Below are 20,880 nucleotides of genomic sequence, written 5' to 3' on the forward strand. Positions count from 1 at the left end.
CCCCCCCCACGAATATCTCTCGCCTGGGAGGTCAGGGAGGTGGTCCAGCAGCTCCTCGGATGACAGGTTCAGAGAAGCGGCCACCTCATTCTGACCGGGCCCTTCTCCTCCCTGACCTTGTTTTCCCTCCAGTGAGCCCTCTATCGTTTCAGCGAACTGACACCCAGGTAGTCAGGGTGGCCACCTGGAGGAGACACACCTCCGGCTGGTTCTACAAGGGAGGCAAGGGAGATCAGAGGCCGCAGGGGGAGGGCTCTGTGGGTGGGGAGCTCGGCAGCCCGCTCCACCCAAAAGGATGACAGCTGCACCTCTTCCTCTCCCCATCCAGCTCCAGCCTGTGGTGGCTGGAGGAGGCCCCAGAGCAGCTGCGAACCGGCTCCTTCGTGGGGACGCGCTACATGACCCACCACATCCCACCCAGCGAGGCTGCCACGCTGCCCGTGGGCTGTGAGCCTGGCCTGGAGCCCCTCCCCAGCCTCAGCCCCTAGCTTGGCCCATACGGCTGGGGCTGGGGCCGTGGGGGACCTGCACCCACGTGCCCCTCCCCCATCGCACCTCCCCGCCCTGCCTGAAATCCATCCCACCACTAGCAGCCCTGCCTTGGGCTTTCCCAGTTCCCCCCCTCCAGGCAGTGAAGTTGCACTCAGGGGAGGGCTGTGGTCAGGCTGGGCATCCGGGCTGTGGTCCATCCAGCCTGCACCGCCATCTGCCTCTGTTCCACCTGCCTCGAGCGAGGCTGGAAGGTGACGGACGTGAAGAGACCGCCCTGACAGGAAGCTTCCAGGCCCCAGGAGGAGGCCTGCAGGGGGCCTTGTTTACCCTGTGCAGGGGGCTGGGCTGGGCCCATCCTGGGGTATATGAGGCCTCCCTCTGTCCCTCTGTCCCATCCACCAGCGGCTGGGGCTGCAGTGGTGCCTTTAGAGGTTCTTCCATTGTCCCTGGACGGGGGCCCTTTCTGGGTGGCACTCGCCAGCTGTAAGGTCTGACAGTGTAGACACACGTTATGACTTTCCGGCCACCACTCCTAACCCCCTTGCACATGCCAATGGCTCACACACTTATCCACTCACTCTCACGCCACAAACATTTATTGAGCTCCTGCTGCATGCCCTGCACAGTGTCAGACGTGGGCCCTCACACAGAGCCCGGTGCTGTTCTTGGGAGCTCACTCACTGCTCTGAGCCTCAGATGACCACGTGTCCTGATGTGACCTGTTACTATTGGGAGGCTATCACTCCCTCACATTGTCACATACCCTTGGGCTCACACTCCTCAGACGATCACCCCAGTGGAGTCTGGGGTCCGCGAGCCCCCATCACCCAGGAGGATACACTTAACTCAGCAGCGTCCATCCGCCCGCCCGCAAGGCCGGTGGTTCCCACTATGGCCACAAGGGGGGCGCCAGTTCACCGCAGCCGCAGCGTCCCGCGCGTGCGCACTCCTATGAACTGCTGCGCGTCCCGCTGCGTGACCCGATGTCGTAGAGGTACCGCCACTCAGGGGGGTCTCTGGAGGTCAGGGCTCCAGGTCCCACCTCGGCCAAGCCAGAGGGATGAGCAGTCACGCTCTCGCTTGAGGATCTACGATGTATCGTCCAATCCGCACAGCTGCCACCGTTTTCTGGACGGAAAAACTGAGGCTCAGTACCCTCCCCGCCGCGCACTGTCCACTGTCGCCGCACCCCGTGTCCCTGGACCCAATCCCGGCCCTTCTAGTCTGACCGCGGCTCCCAGCAGGCAGGTCCCCCGAGGAGGGTACCCAGCGGTGGCCAGCGGGGGGGCCCTGCTTTTTGGAGATGAATAAATGCAGTCTGGCTCCTCCATCCTAGCAGTGCCTGTGCTGGTTCTGGAAGAGGAGAATTTACACGCAGGGCCCAGCCTGGCCCCGACACCAGACCCGAGGCTGCCTTGAGCCTATGCCCTTGATTGCCAGCCCTAATTATACATTGAGGGTGCCCCATCTCCTGATGGGCCCAGGAAAACCCACCCACAGTGGGGAGCAGGGCCAGGAAGCCTCCCACCAACGCAGGTGGGTTTAGCAGTGCTCCCTCCCAGGCAAACACTTTAGGGGGGTCTACTTTGAAAACCCATGCACCCCTGGTCCCTTGTGGTCTCTCCCCCACCCTGCCTGCAACCCCACCAGCCACAAGACCTGCTCTAGGTGCAGACAGAAGCAGATTCAGATGCAGTCAGGAGCTCAGGCCCTGGTGTCCTGGGTGACACCTGGCCATGGGAACCAGCCCCTTCAGGCAGACACTTTTGAAATTCTGCTACTGTAGAGCCCAGGACCCTCTTGGATTCTTGGAATTGGAGGACTGTTAAAAGTGCCCTCCCCAGCACCAGCTACCCCCAGAGGAGCCAGTCTCACACTGTCCGGCCCAGGCCTGGCTCCAACACCAGACAGGGAGGCCCTTGAGGCCCAGGATGCCCAGCTTGGGGCCTGCCCAGGAGGGATATGGAGAGGAGGAAGAGGGGTCCACTGGTGTTTGCTGAGTAAAAAATTGAACAAACCTGCCCAAAGCTGGAGGATCAGCCAGGAGCAGGAATTGCCCAGGCTCTTTCTGTCCCAGGGTCCTTTTGTGGCTTGTTCTTAGTGCCAGAATCTGTGCAGGTCCCAGGAGCTGCGACATCCTGTGCATGCCTGGGGCTGCCCCTCACTTCTTAACAGAATCTTCGAACCCTCTGAGGAGCTGCTGTCACCCCATCGGGGCCACTGGGGCTTAACCGTGGAGACAGGCTCTGAACAGACATTGCAACATGGTGAGTGAAGACTGGGCAGGGGAGCCCAGGGGAGGCAACTGACCCCACCTGATGGTCAAGCGGACTTCCTAGGGCTGAGATGAGTCTCAGGAGGCAAATGCAAGTCAGTCAAGTCAGAGGAAAGAAGGAGAGAGGAAGAGAGGGTGCGACTCAGGGAGATCAGGTGTAAATGGTCTTGCCCTGCGGTGGCACAGATGGTGCCCGGGACCGTGGCAGCAGGGACTGGGGGCCAGGAGGCCAGTGAGAGGGAGGGTTACCTCCAGGCAGATGGAATCAGCCCTGACCCAGCTGGGGCAGATGAAGCAGGTTGGAGGGGAAGAGTTGGATTCTAGAAATATTCAGGAGGTGGCTGGAGGAATCAGGCACTTCTTAGACTTGGGGGATAAGCCAAAAGGAGAGTTTGTTTGTTTGTTTTTTTAAATAAATTTATTATTTATTTATTTTTGGCTGCATTGGGTCTTCGTTGCTGTGCCTAGGCTTTCTCTAGTTGCGACGAGCGGGGGCTACTCTTCGTTGCGGTGCGCGGGCTTCTCATTGCGGTGTCTTCTCTTGCTGCAGAGCACGGGCTTTAGGTGCGTGGGCTCAGTAGTTGTGGCGCATGGGCTTAGTCGCTCTGCGGCATATGGGATCTTCCTGGACCAGGGCTCGAACCTATGTCGCTGGTGTTGGCAGGCAAATTCTTAACCACTGTGCCACCAAGGAAGTCCCTGTGCTTGGGTTTCTGATGTGGGGATGGGTATGAATGCAAAATGGGGCACTTTATGTTCTGAAGGTGGTTCTATCACCCCAGCTTTAGAGCAGATCCCCAGTAAAGGGGGTTCTGGGAACGTCATCTTAGGTCGGTGAATCCACAAATACACTAACAAATTGTTTGTTTTTTAATTAATTTATTTTATTTGTTTGTTGTTCCGCGGCACATGGGATCATCCCAGACCAGGGCTTGAACCCGTGTCCCTGCGCTGGCAGGTGGATTCTTAACCACTGCGCCACCAGGAAGGTCCACAAATTGTTAATATTTTACAAAGATGGAAGCCAACCCTGGTCAGCGGGAGGCCACCCTGTGAGCCTGCCCAGCTGTGGGTGTGCTGCCCCAGGGCTGTGCTGACAGGCGTGCCTGGGCACCACAGGGTCCACACGGAGAAGGGGTAGCTGGCGGGACCGGTCATCACCAACACAGGCACCGTCACGCTGGACCCCGGGGAGCCGTGCCATGAGCCAGACGCCAGCCCGGCAAGGGTCATCTTGTGACAGCCTTGAGCAGGGCGCATAGTGAGAACTACATTGTGGAGAATTTTTCATTAAATGATGTTTTAAATTTTCTCCAGGGCTGTATTTGGGGAAGTGCCTCCAAATCCATTGGCCCATAACATAATGGCTCAGTGGTTAAAAAGAAGTTCATTGTTAAAAAGGAAAAAAACAGCAATGGTTCTGGGGGCGATGACTCACAAATGACTCATCAGGCCAGAAATCGAAGGAATCAGGATGACAGCAGGTGGAAACCAGGCAACCGGGCAGCATCCCTCCCTCCCTCTCACCCTCTGGGTTCACTTTATTCCTCTGTATCTCTGAACCACCCGTTTCACTCCATCGTCCCTGCAGTCCCCAGTCCGGCCACCCTGGTCTCTTGCTGGGGTGTCAGCAGCTGCCCCTTTGCTGGTCTCCCAGTACCAGCGTCCCTGATCCCCACCCGCATTCTCCTCCCAGCATCCAGAGGGACCAGATTATACACCTAATGGTGTCACACCCTTGCTCACAACTCTCAGAGGGAATCCCTGCTGCAAGAACAGAATCCAGATTCATCACCTCAGTCCTGAGGCCCCATGATCCATCCCTTGCTGCCTGAATTCATGCCACACACACCCTCTGTTAGCCCCCATGCCACAGGGCCTTTGCACTTGCTCTTCCCTCAATGTAGACCATTCCTCCACTTCGCTCCCCTTCCTCTAGATCATTCCTCAGCTTCACTGTCACTTCTTCAAGGAAGCCCTTCCTGACTCTCAGCTCTCCTAGAGCTGTGTTCTTTTCTTTCTCGGCACATTTTCTTTCCATTTTGTAATCAGACATTTAAAACGGTGAGCTTTTGCGTCTCCTCCACTAAACTGTAAACTCCAGGAGGGCAGGGATCATGTCTGCTTTGCTCACCAGCGTACTCCTACAGCTAGCACAGTGCCCGGCTCCTAGCAGCTGCTTAATAAATATTTGTTGCCTGAAATGCCTTATAAAAGGCGTCTTCACACCGACTGCAATCGGCTGGCCAGGGCACCTGCTTCTTTGTCTGGTGCGGGTGCATGACCGGTGGGTACCCTGGCTGCCCAGGAGCCTGGCACGTCCCACCCTCTGGCTGCTACAGTGGGAGGTGCAGACTCAGGCTCCGCCACAGGTGGGCTTCCTGGGTGGGGTGAGGGGGCTGAGTCCGTGCAGAGAAGAGACACCTTTTTGTGATTCTTACAAAGACATCATATGGCTAGCGCTGGCCAGGGGACATGGCAGCAAGAAAGCCATGTCCCCGACATAACATGGGTGTTGCAGGAGCTGGGCAGTCAGAATGGCAATCATTTCTCATGCCCAGAAAGGTGGCCAGTCCCCAGGCACTGGGGGACACGAGGAACACAGTTGTATTTCATGCTAGGAGATTTTCAGAGCCTCGGTGGGGTTTGTGATGATCTGCCTTCTAGGAAGGGCCTCAGGGCCAGTGTCACAGCCTTAGGGGCTGTTCATTGCTGCCTCTTCAGTATGGCGACTCAAGAAGCCTCTGCAGAGCTCGGCCTCTCCTTACTGTCTGCAGAGGAAGCTGGCGGGCTTAGAGGGCACGTCCAGCTCCTGGCCAGCCCAGCCCGGGAAGCCGCCAGGCCAGTGGTAGAGGGCGGGGCGGGCACCACCTTCTCGAGAGGGGCCAGCATGAAAACAGGAGCAGAGGGGCACAGCCACACCTCACTGCTCACTCTGCAGCCTGGCCGCCCCACCCTGTCCCCACGGAGGTGGGGAGGGGAGGGGGAAGAGAGGTGTCGGAGTGGAGGAGGGAGGGGGCAGCTGCTGGGCAGGGCAACAGACCCAGGAACCCAGCCCAGAGACCCTCCAGGCGACACAGAGGGCTCTGATCCAGTCCCTGTCCTTAGACAGTGTCCCACTTACGGAGGGGCCGGGGGTGCAGGGAGGTGGGGGAGGCACACACACTGTTATAGACAGAACCGTGTTCCTCACAATTCCTGTGTTGAAGCCCTAAGCCCCAGTGCCTCAGAATGTGACTGTATTGGGAGAGAGGGTCTTTAAAGAGGTAACGAAGTTAAGAGGTCATTAAGTAAGTTCTTGAGGGTGGGATGTAATCCAGTCTGACTGGTGTCCTTATAAAAAGAGATTGGGACACAGAGACACCAGGGAGGCTGCAGAGGACAGACCATGTGAAGAGGCAGCAAGAGGGCGGCCGTGTGCCAGCCAAGGAGAGAGGCCCCAGAAGAAACCAACACTGCTGATGTGATCTTGGCCTTCCAGCCTCCAGAACTGTGAGGAAGTGTTGTTTAAGCAGCCTGGTCTGGGGCACTTTAGCTGGAGCAGACTAATCCACCCACCCACCATCACGGTGTTGTGGACATGAGCGGTGACGGAGGCCGAGTGCACAGGGCAGGGGTCAGTGATGAGAGCTGACTGGCAGCAGGAACAGCGCGCGCAGAGGCTTGGAGGCAGGAAGGGCCATCGCGCTGGGCCCCTGACCCAGCTTTCCGGGCCTTCCCCTCCCCTCCCTGTGCAGAAGCCAGAGGCCACTGCAGCCGCATCCTGGCCCTCCCTTTTCGGCCTCCACCACTGGTCCCGGCCTGGACACCCCTGACTCCTAGGGACAGAGCCTGGGAGTGAGACAGGAGCCCAGGGCTACCCCCACCCTTTATGCCTCATCTGCTGGATGAGCCTCGCAGGCAGCCCTGCCCCCCTCTGCTGGCCTCAGTTTCCCCTCCCCTGTAAGATGAGTGACGCTCTCTAAGCAGTTTGGGCTCGGACACCCCAGTCCTCACCTCCCTGAAACCCCACTCCCTGTGGCTGACACAGGCTGGAGTAGTCCATGGGAAGAATGTGTTGCCCTTGACAACCATTCTTCCTCCCCTGAGCGACAGAGAGGAATGTCCTATTAATCATCCTGGCCTCTCCCTCCCTGTCTTCAGCCCTCCACCCCGCTCCCCGGTAGAGGTGGCCCAAAGTCTCCTCGAGCGTTTTATGGAAGCTCCGGGCTCAGCTTTGCCCTCCAATCCCTGTGCCTGGAGCCCTGTCCTTGTCTGAGCCCCGACTCCATGGGGCCAGGGCAATGGGAGAGCCCCCAGGGCAGGGGTGCGATGGGGCTGGGGGCAGGGGGATGGGCAGGAGGGGTGGGGGGCTGAGTGTGGGCTCAGGTCATCAGACATCTCTGGGTGCCTCTTCTGCATAGGGTCCTCTGCAGGGCGGAGTTGGGGGCGCAGACAAAACCAGGCACAGAAAGTACAGAGTAGGGAACAGGACCTGTGATGGGGAAAAAGGCAGTGGTGGGACCCAAGGGCAGCATCTGGCCCAGCCTGGGGAGGTGTGGAGGCAGCAGGGGGACTTCCTGGAGGAGGTGGCATCTGAGCTGGCGACTTCATTGAGGATGGAAGGGAGGAAGGTAGGCAGTCAGGGAGGGGAGGAGGAGGCCCGGAAAGCTGGGTCAAGACATCACAGTGGGGCTCAGCTGGCTGGAATGAGGTGGGTGTGGAGCCGGGGGCTTGGGAAGGAGGAGGCGAGGCCTGGGGTAAGTGTGGAGGGCCCTGAACACCACCCAAGGAGCTGGTCCAAGGGAGGGGGAGCAGACTGGGTTTTGGGAAGGCCTTCAGTGGTCGGAGTGGAGTGAGTGGCAGGGAGAGGTGAGCCCTGGGCAGAACAGGGAGGTTACCTGAGCTGGGCCTTGGGGGACAATGTCTCCATGAACGCCCCCTCACTGCTCCCAAGGTCAGGTGTGGGCACACTGGGGGTGCCTGGTAGGACTTGGGTTCCACCCTCTGTCCCCCAGTAGTACACTGCAGGCAGCGTGCAGCCCCGGCTGGCCTCAGCCACCTGGGCTCCGGGGCAGAGGGCTTCCAAGCTTCAGAAAAACTAAAGCGTGGAGGCTTCTTCTTGAGGGAGGCTTCTGTGCAGCCGGGGTTGGGGGCAGGGGGAATGAATTTAGAGAGGGTCCTCCTGCCACCACGCTTGTCTCTCCCCTGCACGACTGCAGCAGCTTCCTCACTGAGCGCTCGACAGTCCTTGCCCCCATCTATTGGGTTGAATAGTGTCCCCCCAAATTCATGTCTATCTGGAACCCATGAATGTACCTTTTTGGAAATAGAGTCTTTGCAGCTAAGGTGAGATCATCCTGGGTTAGGGTGAGCCCTAAACCCAATACGACCGGGGTCCCTCTAAGAAGCGGGAGATCTGGCCACAGAGACAGACACACAGAGAGGAGAACAGTGTGTGAAGATGGAGGCAGAGACTGGAGTCATGCCAGGGGGCATCAAGGAAGGCCACGGCCATGAGAAACAAGATGAAAGGGAGGGTTCTTCCCCAGAGACTTCAGAGGGAGCGTGGCCCTGTGACACCTTGATTTCAGACTTCTCGCCTCCAGAACAATGAGAGAATAATGTTGTTCTAAGTTACCCAGTTTGTGGTCCCTTATTCCAGCAGCCCCAGGAGACAAGTACACCCCCTCCCCCCCTCCCCCACCTCAGTCTGTTCTCCCCACAGCAGCCCGAGGCCTCCTAGCCACACCCTTCCTCTGCGCTAACCCTGCCGAGACTCACATCTCTCTGAAGGTCAAAGCCAGAGTCTGGACAGTGACCTGCAGGGCCCCACACCATCTGTGCTGTCCCCGGAGCTTGAGGACCTCACCTCCTACCCCTTCCCTCTCTCCCTAGTTAATCCCCCAACCACACTGACCCCAGAAAACCCACCGCCATCAAGATGCTCCCTCCTCGGGGCCTACGTGGATTGTTCCAAGGATGGGCACTGGTATTTGCACCCTTCCCTGTATGGATGCTGCACCTCCCATCAGGTGGCATCCCCTCCCCTCCCCTTGAACCTGGGCTGTCCTGGGGCTTGCTCTGGTCATAGACTGTGGCTGCAGTAATGCTGTCTGATGTTCAGGCCTTGCCCTTGAGAGGCCTGCCAGCTTCCATTTTTGCCGTCTTGGGATTCTTGCTGCCATGTAAAGAAACTTAGGGTGGACCACTGAATGATGAGTGGCCTCATGGAGAGGAAAAGGGTGGGGGCAGAGGATGAGAGGAGGGAGAGGCCCAGCCACCTCTCAGCTGCTCCAGCCACCCCAGACACATGAGTGAAGCCAAGCTCCCAGCTGGATGTAGCCGTATGAGCGACTCCATTGATACCATATGGAGCAGAAGAACCACCCAGCAGAGCCCAGTCTCCACCTACAGGATTCTGAGAGATGCTGAAGTGGTTATTGTTTTCATCCTCAGAGCTTTGGGGACATTGTTACAGAGCCATAGACAACTGTCCTGGGGCTTCTGCACCTGCTGCTGCCTCTGCCAGTAGAGCACTTTCTCAGGCTCTCCCATGGTTCTCCCTTTCCTGGTTCATTCAGGCTCTATTCATATGTTACCTTGTCAGGGTTCTGTGCTCTCCCTGCCTAAAATAGCCCCCACCTTCCATAATTCTCACCTCCCAGCTTTTGCCTCCTTGAAGCCTGTATCACTACCAGACACTCCATTATACTTGAATGTGTTTATTTACTCTCTGTCCCTCCCAACCAGGGTGTCAGATTGTTTTTTGTTCCCTGAGGTCCCCCAGAGCCTGGCACAGAGCAGGGGATCTATCATGGCCTGTTGGAGGAGTGCATAGATCAGTGCCCACCCTTTTCCCAGCCCTCGCTTCTCCTCTGGAGCTTCTGCCCGCAGCCCGTGCCCACAGTGGTCCTGGCACATAGCAGACCCTCAATAAACAGTGTCAGTTGCACTGAATGCAACAACTAAAAAGGACTAGCATTCTGACTTTCAGCCACCCAGCATCCAGAGCAGGAAGGAATTGGTCCCAGGCTTGCATGCATCAAGGAAGAGTCATGGTGGCTGCCTCTTGGCCCTAAATTGTGAGATTTCACTCCAAGGAGGCATTATACCAAAAGAGCTTTCTGGTTTATGATTCTGGGTTTACGATGTTTTAAACAGGAGAGGTGGTGAGCTGCCTGTCATGAGGGGTGTACAAGCAGACCTGGAAGGGGCTGGACCACTGTGCAGTCGAAAGATTCGGGGCAGGGTGGGGTGAGTGAACTGTAGGGTCTTTTCCCCTTGAAATTAGCACAGACGGGTGTCTGTTAAGGTCTGGTGAGTGGCCCCGAGGTCAAGCTGGTGGCAGGGGAAGGGACTAGGTCACCTGCACTCTCCCTTTCTGCCTGAAACCCCATGCTGCAGATCTGGTGTCTTGCTCTGCTGGGGAGGGGGAGCCCAGAGCTTCTCCCTGTGCGCCTCCTCAGGGCAAGGTGTGATGCTTGCCATGGAGCTGGGGCCTTGTGTGGTAACACAGGGCTGGGTGGGCCTTTGGGAGCATTAACTGGCTGCCCTGTGTGTGTGGCGGGGGGGGGGGGGGGGTGTTCGGAACCGCACCCTGTCCTGTGAGTCACCCCAAAGGTACACAGCCAGGTAGGTCCTTGGGAATAGACTATTCCCCAGGGCTTGGTATGTCCCACTCACCACCATCCCCAACCCTTCCTGGCCCCTCTGGGCATCCTGGTCCCACTCTCTTCACACTAGGCCACATGCAGCAGCCCTGGTTGAATGCAGGACCAGGAGGGACTCCTCAAGCCCTGTGGGTCTGGGAAGGAGCCCTCATACCTGGGCCTGGGGGCACAAACGGAGCCAGCTGGGGCCCCAAGTGGGCTGTGGGTATGGACACCCCTGGTACCCATGGGAACTTGTCCCAGATCAAGCTGAGAGGGGGCATTGAAGATTGCCTACATCTGTGGTGTGTGATTAAAAATAGCATTTCACATCAGTAGGGGGACTGATTTTTCAGTATTTTAGGTTTTTTTTAGTATTGGGGTTTTTTTGGGAGGCTTCCTTATGTAGGCATGATTGATTAACCCATTGGCCGTTGATGATTAATCTAACCTCCAGCCCCTCTCCCCTTCCCAGAGGTAGGGGGGATGCAGCTGAAAGTTCTACCCCTCTAATCAGGTGGCTGGTTCCCCTGGCAACCAGCCGCCCCCTTCCTGTGGTTATCTAGGGGATTTCCAAAATCACCACATCAACATAAACTCAGGTGTGGTTGAAAGGAGCTTGTTATAAAAAACAAAAAACAGGCATTTCACCTTTATCACTCTGGAGCTATTTCAGGGAACAAAGGATGCTCCTTTAGGAGCTGTGGGCTGCCCGTACCACAGACAAAGACTATAATATATATCAGAGTAGCCATAGGTAACTGATACAAGGACGCGTACCAAACTAAGGAGACTGGATGCCTGGGCGGGGAGGGCAGGAGTGGGATAGAGATGGGCGCGAAGAGAAAAAATTTAAAAATAAAAGCAGGACCTTGTGCAGAGCAGTAATGAAGGGTGCCAGAAAAACTGAGAAGGAAACATAATCCTTTGCTCCTGCAAGGCCTCCCAATTAAACACAGATGAAAAGCGGAAAGAGAGAGAGTGCTGCCTGGGCATTAGAAGACCGAGGGTTGATTTCCAGCCCTGCCACTGACCATCCATGGGGCTGAGAAAGTTCCTCTCCCCGTGGGGGCCTGGTTTTCTCATCTGTATTATGAGATTAATAATCGTGCCTGCCCTGCCCGCTTCTGGGGATCTGAGATGAGTCTATGGGCAAGAATGTACTTTCAGAAGGAAGAGAAGCTCTTCCCATGTTATGATGTCTGCTTTCAACTGCCTTTCAAAAGACAAAAAGAGGGGAAAAAAGTAAATCTATATACTTATCAATATACATTATATTACAAAATATATGTGTATTATAAGTATATTTTATATATGCATATGTTTTGTAAGTATACATATATTTACATATAAGTATATATTGATATAGAGAGAGTAACTGTGTGTGTATATATGGTAAATAAATATATATATATATATATATATATATATGAGAGGGAGAGGCTTGAGAGCAAATACAGCAAAATGTTTACAATTGTTGAATCTGGGTGGAGGCTATATGTATGGGCATTCTTTGTACTATATGTTTTCAACTTTCCTAGGTGTGACCATTTCTGTAATACCAGGCTGGCGAGATAAAGAAGCCTTTCCAGGTCTGGGTCTGACTGGGATTCGCCGGCTGGGCCCCAGCTGGACCTGCTCGTGTCCCCCTCTCTTCCACATCTGGGTCCAGGAGCGCTGGTCCCGCTCTCTCAGAGGCCCACACACCTGCTTAAAGTTCTACCTGTGCGACCTCCGTGTCCCATGACTAAACGTTGATCACAGGATGACCTGCATCTCAAGCCCATCCAGGTAACCGCCAGCACGCTGAAGTGGCTGCTTCGTGGACGGCCCTGTGCCAGCCCCTGCGAGCCCACCCCCTCCTCCCTGCCACCCCGTGAGGAAGAAGGGGCAGTTCCTGCCTTGAGGAGCTTCCAGCGGGAGGAGGGCCAGGTGTGCAAAGGGATGCACTTGATACAACAACACATTTTATTGCAATGATTATAAGATGGAGGCACATGCCAGGTGCTGGGAGGACATTAGGGGAGGCACCAAAGCCAGCCAGGGGACAGTTTCTAGTGGTGCCAGACCCTGGGGTAGGTAGGACTGAAGGCCAAGAGTTCACTGGGTACTTACTGCAAGGCAGCGAGGGCCCTGCGGGAAGAGCCTGGCCTGAGCCACCTGAGAGGGGAGAAGACTTAGAAGAGGGGTCCCAGCAGCCTTTGGGTTTTTTTTTTTTTTTTTTTTTTTTTTTGCAGTCGCGGGCCTTTCACTGTTGTGGCCTCTCCCGTTGCGGAGCACAGGCTTCAGACGCGCAGGCTCAGCGGCCATGGCTCACGGGCCCAGCCGCTCCGCGGCATGTGGGATCTTCCCGGACCGGGGCACGAACCCGCGTCCCCTGCATCGGCAGGCGGACTCTCAACCACTGCGCCGCCAGGGAAGCCCAGCCTTTGGTTTTATTGTGTTTTTTTGTTTGTTTGTTTTAAAATATTTATTTATTTATTTATTTATTTTGTGCTTGCATTGGGCACACGGGATCTTTTTTGTTGCGGTGTGCGGGCTCTTCGATGCAGTGCACGTGGGGTCTTAGTTCCCCTGCATTGCAAGGCGGATTCTTAACCACTGGACCTCCAGGGAAGTCCCTCGTGGCCTGGCCATGAGGCTCGGGGTGGGGGGACAGTCTTCTCTTCTGATGGCGCTGTTGCTGCTGCTGACCTGCCTCCATCTGGGGATGAGTCTGGGTGAGTGAGGGTCGGGCAGGGCAGGGGTGCCCACTGTGCTTCAGGCTTCAGGAAGACAGACCCACCTCCCCCGGCCGCCTCCTGAGCCCCGAGTCTGGGGACTGGGTCCCAGGTGGGTCAGGGGAGACAGCCCACCAGAAGAGGTCACAAGACAGACACCTGTCCCCCTACCCCCTGCCCCAAGATTGGGAGCAAGGAATGCTTCCTCCCTCTCTTTGGGCTTCTCATCTCCGTGCCTCCTGAGCCCGATTCTCACCAAATGGCTCCCTCCTCCCCCTCCTCCCCCTCCTCCACGGCCCGAGGAGAGGTTTAAAGAAGTCTTCAAGGGTAACACTTAACCCCAAAAGAAGCTCTCCAAGGGGGTCCACAGGCATTGTTCACTGTCAGGCTCTCAAACTGGAGGGACTTAGAGATGCAGCCCCCATGCCCCCATCTCTGCTGCTCCATGTCTTTCCTCTCTTTTAAGCAAATATTAAGTACCTGCTGTATGCCGTGTGCCCTGGGCCTCAGCGTTAGAGCCAGGAGCTCTGAGGGAGGAGGGTTCTAGCCCTGAACGCTTGCGGTTGAGCTGAATTAAATGGAAATGAATTGCATTGAACTGAACTGAAAGAGGGAGAGGGTTCTGGAGACTTCCATAAAGCCCACCTCATCTTTCTTCTGCTCTCCAGTATCTGGGGCTGAGGGACACCTCAGGGGCCCTGGAGAGGAGTTAGGGGTTCTGAGCCCTCCAAGCAGAGCAGCAAGGCTGGACAGGGCTGTGAGGGGCTGAGAGGGGGACAAATTCTCTAAGGGGAGGGAGCCTTGGGGCGGGGTGGGAGGTGCAGAGCACTGGGTGGGCAGGAGAGGCCGCCCTAGGATCTGAGCCAGGACACTTCCTCGAGGCCCACCTCTGGGCCTAGGGTCTTCCTGTGTCACCCCCCGCGCCCTCCACCAAGCCATTCATTCCTCTCATCAAGCAAACCAACCTGGACCGTGTGGATGGAGCTGGGGGGTACTTGAGAGGTGGGTAAACTGAGGCCTGCAGAGTGTCAGAGCTCAAGGTCACTGGGCTCTGTCAAAAGCCCAGCCTAGGGTTTGGGCTTAGGATTAGGCTTCCCCAAATCTGAGCGTCACCCCAACAGGACCTAAGACGCCTCCCCCAGAAGAACTGTGCATGCAGCTGGGGAAGGGTCTGCTGTGCCTCCACCTGTCCTCCTTCCCCAGGCCCTGCCCATCACTGAGACCTGCGGTGACGCAGGGGGGCAAGGCCTCCCCCCGACCTCCCATGGTGCCCACCCCTAATAGGCTCCCAAGGCAGGGGCCAGGGGCTGGACACGGAAGTGCCAAGGAGCATTCCTGGTTAACGCCTGACCAGAGGTCCCAGGAAAAGCCCTAACTCCTCCCACTGACGGGGGCTCCCAGGGCCGTGAGCCCGTCCCCCCAGACGAGGCGCTGGGGACTTGGTCATGCTGTTGAGCCTCTTATCTCTGCCTGCACCGGCCCCAGAGCGCATCAGTTACGCGCCCCAGCTCTCAAGCGCCACCCTGGCAGGGAGACTTACCCAGTCCACCTTCACACTGGAGCGGCCGCGGGGCCAGTTCAGTCACCTTAACATCGCCGACTTTGACGCCATCTGGCTGGTGTTGGCCCACAGCAATGGTGGGTGCTGCCGAGGCAGGCCTCGCTTTCCCCTCTGTGAAATGGGCAGGTGGGCCTGAAGGGAGCAGGGGTAGGTGCTGCCGGGGATGTGGCCAGAGGCTGTCTGGCCTGGCGGGATGGGGTACAGCCCATGCATCCCCCACCTTCTGACCCTCAGTGCCACCCTCAGCCACCCAGAGCTTCACTGCCCCACAGAGGGTGGAGGACACCCCGGTCCCTGCCAACTTGCCCCAGAGGGGCTACTACATCACGCTGAGGGCCAACCGAGCACTTTACCCGGGCGGCCAGCCCGGCAACGAGCTCCGGGTCCTCCGTGTCGCCAACAATACCCGCTGCTCCCTGATAACAAGAGGCTGCCACCACCCCCTGCCGGGCCCGGGCCCCTACCGGTCAGCGGCCAGCCCCGCGCTGGGGTGGGAGGGCTCCTGCCTGTGTCCAGACCTGAGCCTGGGTGGCTCCCAGCTGAGTGCCTGGGTTCCTGGCTCCAGTTCTGCCATTAGGAGGAGGGGGCTGGGGCCCGGGAGTCCGCAGTGAATTCTTCCGTCTTCTTGAGCAGAGGGCCCCCAACTTGAGCCCCCGCCCCCATGGGCCATGTGGACCATGTGGGTGGAGTCTCCCCATCCAGGCAGAGTGATGGTCCCTGGCCCCATCTCTCCTCATTCAGGGCTTGATTCACTGACGTTCTGTGCTGAGGCATCTAGTCTGCTCCACACACATTTCCCAAGAGAGGACCCTAAGGGTCCCAGAGAAGGCAAGGGATGCACCCAAAGCCACACAGCCGAGACATCCCAGTCACAGCTGGAATGGAACGCCTTCCGGTGGACTCTAAGACTGTGCTTTTAGCTCTAGGCTGTTCCCCGCAGGCCCTGGGAGTCAGGGGGACAGACTGACAGGCACCAGGGTTGGAGGGTTTCAGGTCCTGGGGACCCCCCCACCCCCAATGCTGGGTCTCCTGTTCAGAGTGAAATTTCTGGTGGTGAGAGACAGGGGACCCATGGCTGAGACAGACTGGTCCAGTGAGACCTGCCTGCAGCAAGGTATGGGGCCAGGTGTGCAGGTCAAACTAGGGCTGGGGCCCCAGGGACCTGGGGTCTCCTGAGGACTGGGGGTGGGTGGGGAGGAATGGGCCAGCCCCCAGTCAGTCAGAGCCACCATTACCACCCTGCTGTCTGCAGGTGCCCCTCCCCAGGCTGCCTGCATGCCCCGACCCCCTTGGGCTGCGGTGAGACGTTGTTGGTCTGGAGGCTGTTCCAGGTCCCCCTTCTCAGGTCAGATCTCTTTCCTCCCTTCTCACCCCACCTGCCTGTGGGCCCCCTCACACCCTCAGCTAAGGCACTCCAGGCTGCCCCAGGGCCCCAGAGCGCGGGCACCATGGTCATCGTTGCCATCCTGTCGGTCCTGCTGGCCGTCGTCCTCACCACCCTCCTCACCCTGCTCATCTACACCTGGTAGGTGGAGAGGGTCGGGACTGCCCTGGGAGGGGTGGAGTCCCTCTCCTGGGCCACCTCTATCCCTTCCCCACGCCCCGGCCCAAGCCCCCAGCCCAGGCCCCCAGCCCAGCTTGTTCTGCTGGAAGGGTTTTCCCTGGAGGCCGAACAGGGCTAAACAGTTATTGATCAAGGGATCCCCAAGGTTCTAGAACCTCTAGGTGGGGGTGGTGTGTGCATTAACCCCTCCTTCTCTTGTCCCTCTGCCTGACACCTGCTGAGAGGTTCCGGGGGGTGGAGGGCCACATTTTCTGAGTGCTCATCATCTGCCCCCTGGTGGCAAGAGCTGGAATTGCGAGTGGGAGCGCAGAGCAGATGTTCCAGGTGGAAGACATCCAGGTGGAGGTGAATTGCTTTTAATCTAAGCACTGAGCTTTGACTTGAGCACTCAAGGCTTCATCTGGGGCCTGGTGGGGAGGGGGTGTCCACCAGGCTTCCTGGAGGAAAGGGACATCTGGTCCCCGACGAGGATTCGGAGAGGAGGGGGAGGGAAGCAGGCGGGGAGGGTCCAGGGGCAGAAGAGTTGCCAGGAAGGCCTGGGCCTTGATTCCCAGCTGAGGAAATGGGCTGTATGCTGAAAGCCAGAGAGAGCCAGTGGCCAGCTGTGATCAGGGGAAACAGGCAGATGATGTTTTAGAGGCATCCAGGGTGTGAGGAGTGGGGGAGGGGAGCGTTGCAGTGGGCTGATGACAAAGGGCAGGGAGACAGAGTTGGATTTGTGAGGTTTAGAGGAATAACGCTCCAACCTCTAGGCAATAGCCCTCGGATTTCCATGAGGCCCTACATTCTTCATTCTCTCCGTCTCTCCTCCCCTCCCCCCTCCCCCCCAGCTGCGACACCTGTGGGAGCACGTCCATCTCTGGCCCAGGGGAGCTGGCGTGCATGAAAAGATATAACACCCACCACATGTTCAGCCCTTCAGCCGAGGTGGGCTCCTGAGAGGCTCCTGGGGGCCCCCATCTGCCCCTCTGCCTTGCCCCTGGTCCAGGCTGCAGAGCGTGGACTGGGGGCTCGCCCTGCTGCTTCAGAGCCCTGGGAGAGAGTGTTTCCAAATAAGGAAGTGGGGGAGGGTGTCCTTAGTCCAAAGCTTGGGCCTGTCCCTGTCAGAAATAAATGTCCCCATTACTGGGGACAGCCCCCTGAATGGCTGTGTCATTGTACACCTGGGCAGTCTCCCTGCATCCCTTTCCCAGCTCCTCTTGGGAGGATACAGCAACCGGGGGTGAAGCCCAGGGTCCTAGGCCAGCTGAGCCACTGGGGCAGGGCAAGCCTCTCTTCTGGCCTCAATGGCCCTGTCTGTAAAGTGGGGATGATTCCAGTGGTCCCACTGGGCCCAATGAAGCCAAACCAAGGAGGTGATCATGCTCACCTGCCCTGCGTGTCTGGCACTTGCTGCCGCCCCCCCTCCCCCCACCTCCTCTTCTTTGTCTTTTTTAAAATATTTATTTATTTATTTGGCTGCACCAGGTCTCAGTTGCGGCACATGTTGCCGCGTGCGGGCTTAGTTGCTGCATGCGGGATCTAGTTCCCTGACCCAGGATCGAACCGGGGCTCCCTGCATTGGGAGTGCGGAGTCTTAACCACCAGACCACCAGGGAAGTCCCCCCGCCTCCCCTTTGTGGTCTCCCTCCATCTGGCCTCTCCTCCTGGCTGGAGGACTTAGAGCTTCTAGGCTTCACCCCGACCTCTGTGCTCACTCCGGGGTGGGGGCGTGGAAGTGCATGAGAAGCTGCAGCTCCTGGAGATGCCTGGGCTCAGACTCGGGCCCCAAACCTAATGCAGGGCACTAAGCACCTGTCATCATCCACTCCACTCCAGGCCAGGCACCCCTGGGGCCAAGATGACCCAGCAAGGTTCTGTCCTCAAGGCACCCACCGCTGTGTGGGAGAGGAGGGGAAACCAGCCAGCACAAGGGATAGAGGGAGTGCAGAGGTTTGAGGGCCGGAGGAGGCTTCCTGAGCAGGCGTGGCCTTGGAGGAGGGGCCGCACTGTGACAGGTGGACCCGGGAAGGGGACCCAAGCAGGATCAGCAGCGTGTACAAAGGCCTGGAAACCACGGTGACTGCTGGGTGGGCAGGTTGGGGACAGCTGGAGGGTGGGGTGAGGAACCATGAGGAGGCCAGGGGATGCCCCTTGCTTTGTGAAGGGCCTCACCTCCTGGGGCATGGGGCAGGGAAGGAGGGCTCTGGCTGCATGCCCAGGTGCCTGTGTCTGGGTGGTGCAAATGGCCCTAATGGGTTTATTAAGCCGGTGCACACACATCTGGCTCTTGCTGTGGAGGAAATGGTCACATGACCAGCCTGGGAGGGGCAGGGAGGGGAGGGGGGCACACAGAATTCCAGCTTCTGCCCAGCTAAGCCTTGATCTCTCCACAGCCTTTCCAGAGCAGCCATAAGCCCCGACCCTGGGGCTGGGTGACCTTGGACAGATCACTTACCCTCTCTGGGCCTGTTTTCCCCTTAATGTAAAAGCGAAGGTTGAACTGGGTAACTCTAAGGCCCTGCACTCCACCAGCACCCAGTATGGGTCGGACACTGGCAGGAAACAGATGGCACGCTGTCTAATGGGGCAATTGAAAGCATTTACAAGGGTTTGGGCAGCATATTAAGGGGACCCAGGGCACCAGTGGGGCCATAAGCACTCCTGTCCCTGAGGGGCTGGTGGTGTTTCCAGAGCCAGTGGGCAGAAGCCACAGGCAAGGCTCTGCCTGGCAGGAGCGGGGGGCTGTAGGTAGAGGGAGCCAGGGGACTAAATACCCCCACCTTTCTCCTCTGGCCTTCTGATCACGTACTGACCACACCTAACCAGAAGCGAGAGGGCGGGGGGTCTGGACGGTGTGGTCCATGTGCCAGCTGGACCTGGGTCAAGAGCAGGACAGAGAGGGGCCAAGAATGGCCTTAGAGGGTACTATGATCTGTTTTTTACTCACAGCACTTCTGACACCAAATGTGTGGGGTTTTTCTGTTTGTTTTTTATTTTTATTTTGGCCATGCCAAGTGGCTTTCAGGGTCTCAGTTCCCTGACCAGGGATTGAACCCAGGCCACAGCAGTGATAGCGCCGAATCCTAACCACTAGGCCACCAAGGAACTCCTCAAATGGGTGGGTTTTTCTCACACCAACCAATTCTCCAGCTCTCTGGACACCAACTGGGTGTCCTGCAATTGAATTCAATTCTGACACTAATTCCCTGGAGTTAGTGCAGACCCCACAGGTAAAGGGCTCAGTCCCACAAGATCGTCCCCACCTAGATGCCAGGAATAAGTATAGGGTGCCTGCACGTCTATTCAACTTGGTTACAAATAGCTTATTCCCATGACCCCCTCCTCAGATTCCATAACTTACTAGAATGGCTCACAAAACTCAGGAAAACAATTCACTTACTATTACTAGATTTTTATAAAGGATACAACTCAGGAACAGCCAACTAAAAGAGGTGCACAGGGCGAGGTATGGGGGGAGGGGTGCTGAGCTTCCATGCCCTCTCTGGGTGCACCACCTCCCAGCACCTCTGTGTGTTCATCCACCCGGAAGTTCTCCAAACCCCATTGTCTAAGGTCTTTATGGAGGTTCCATGACATAGGCACAATTGATTAAATCATTGGCCATTGATGATTGAACCAACCCCAGTGCCCTCCCTGGAGGTTGCTTAGGAAGAGTGGGGGGATAGGGCTGAAAGTTCCAGCCCTTTAGTCACACGGTTGGTTCCATCCTAAAGCTATCTAGGGGGAATTCCCTGGTGGTCCAGTGGTTAGGATGCCACGCTTTCACTGCCAAGGGCTCGGGTGCGATCCCTAGTCAGGGAACGAAGATCCTGCGTGGTGCAGCCAAAAAAATTTTTTTAAAAAAAGCTATCTAGGGGCCCACCCAGAGTCACCTTATTAGCATAAACTCAGGCATGGTTGAAATGGGCTCCCCTTATGGATAACAGAAGATGCTCCTCTCACACCAGCACTCAGAAAATTGCAGGGGTTTTAAGAGCTCTGTGCCCAAAAACCAGACAAAGACCAAATGTGTGTTACTTATTATATCACAGCATCACAGAGGGGGCACAGGCCGCCTTTGTGCTGATCCTGTGGAATTAGATCTTTCCCCACCTTTGTGGGCTCCAGACTAGAGAAACAGGCCTAGGTGCAGGCTGCCTGAGGCCAGGGTTGGGCGTGCAGAGGGGGCTCTGCAGAAGCTGACCCCTGAGTCGTGGAGGACAGCTATCCTGGCTGCCTCTGACCGGATATCCCAGAGTGCCTTCAGGCCACCACGTTACCTGACAGCCAAACCTAGAGCTCCCCCCAGCCCCAAACCCCCTCCTGGTTCCCTGGTCCTCCAGCCCCTGAGCTGAGTTCTGAAGATGACCCCGATCAACCTCTGTCCCGGCCCCCATGGGGGACATGCACCACTTTCTGTGACAGGCACAGCCTGGCCACAAAGTTTAAGCCAGCTCCCTGGGACATGCCTGGTGCTGAGCTCAGAGCCCAGCCTGGGGCTGGTGGGATGCCCCACCCCCAACCAACCCAGGCTCCCCGTGGAACCTCAGCTGTGCCTGGCCTTGCTTCCCTGGGCTCTTCTGGGGCCTGGGAGTCCAGGACTGGCTGGAAGGGAAGGCCCGAGCCAGGGTGGCTGGCCCCATAGAGCTGCTGAT

The 20,880-nt window shown here is 57.5% G+C and overlaps 2 protein-coding genes across 2 annotated transcripts in view; both read left to right on the plus strand.

Moving 5' to 3' along the window:
• The window catches only part of UPK3B (uroplakin 3B), a 4,257-nt gene extending 3,769 nt beyond the window's left edge, over positions 1-488 (plus strand). The window contains exon 6 of the mRNA XM_007468809.1: positions 329-488. Within this exon, the coding sequence (XP_007468871.1) occupies positions 329-488 (160 nt within the window). The remainder of the gene's footprint in view (positions 1-328) is intronic.
• A 12,539-nt stretch (positions 489-13,027) lies between these two features.
• LOC103085477 (uroplakin-3b-like protein) lies at positions 13,028-17,182 on the plus strand. The gene is made up of 6 exons (XM_007468891.1): positions 13,028-13,118; positions 14,604-14,756; positions 14,926-15,145; positions 15,717-15,793; positions 16,084-16,207; positions 17,077-17,182. The coding sequence occupies exons 1-6, from the start codon at positions 13,034-13,036 to the stop codon at positions 17,180-17,182; spliced, it is 765 nt and encodes a 254-aa protein (XP_007468953.1). The 5' UTR covers positions 13,028-13,033.
• Positions 17,183-20,880: the final 3,698 nt, after the last annotated feature.

This window comes from Lipotes vexillifer, unplaced genomic scaffold (assembly GCF_000442215.2).
Source record: "Lipotes vexillifer unplaced genomic scaffold, Lipotes_vexillifer_v1.1 scaffold12, whole genome shotgun sequence".
NCBI classification, from domain to species: domain Eukaryota; kingdom Metazoa; phylum Chordata; class Mammalia; order Artiodactyla; family Lipotidae; genus Lipotes; species Lipotes vexillifer.

What these genes read in the sequence shown, in the direction of transcription:
- LOC103085477 (XM_007468891.1), top strand. Translation starts at nt 13,034, where the DNA reads ATGAGGCTCGGGGTGGGGGGACAGTCTTCTCTTCTGATGGCGCTGTTG. An exon ending in GGTGTTGGCCCACAGCAATG is followed by an intron (nt 14,757 to 14,925) that starts GTGGGTGCTGCC and finishes TGCCACCCTCAG; the next exon opens with CCACCCAGAGCTTCACTGCC. An exon ending in CTGCTCATCTACACCTGGTA is followed by an intron (nt 16,208 to 17,076) that starts GGTGGAGAGGGT and finishes CCCCCCCAGCTG; the next exon opens with CGACACCTGTGGGAGCACGT.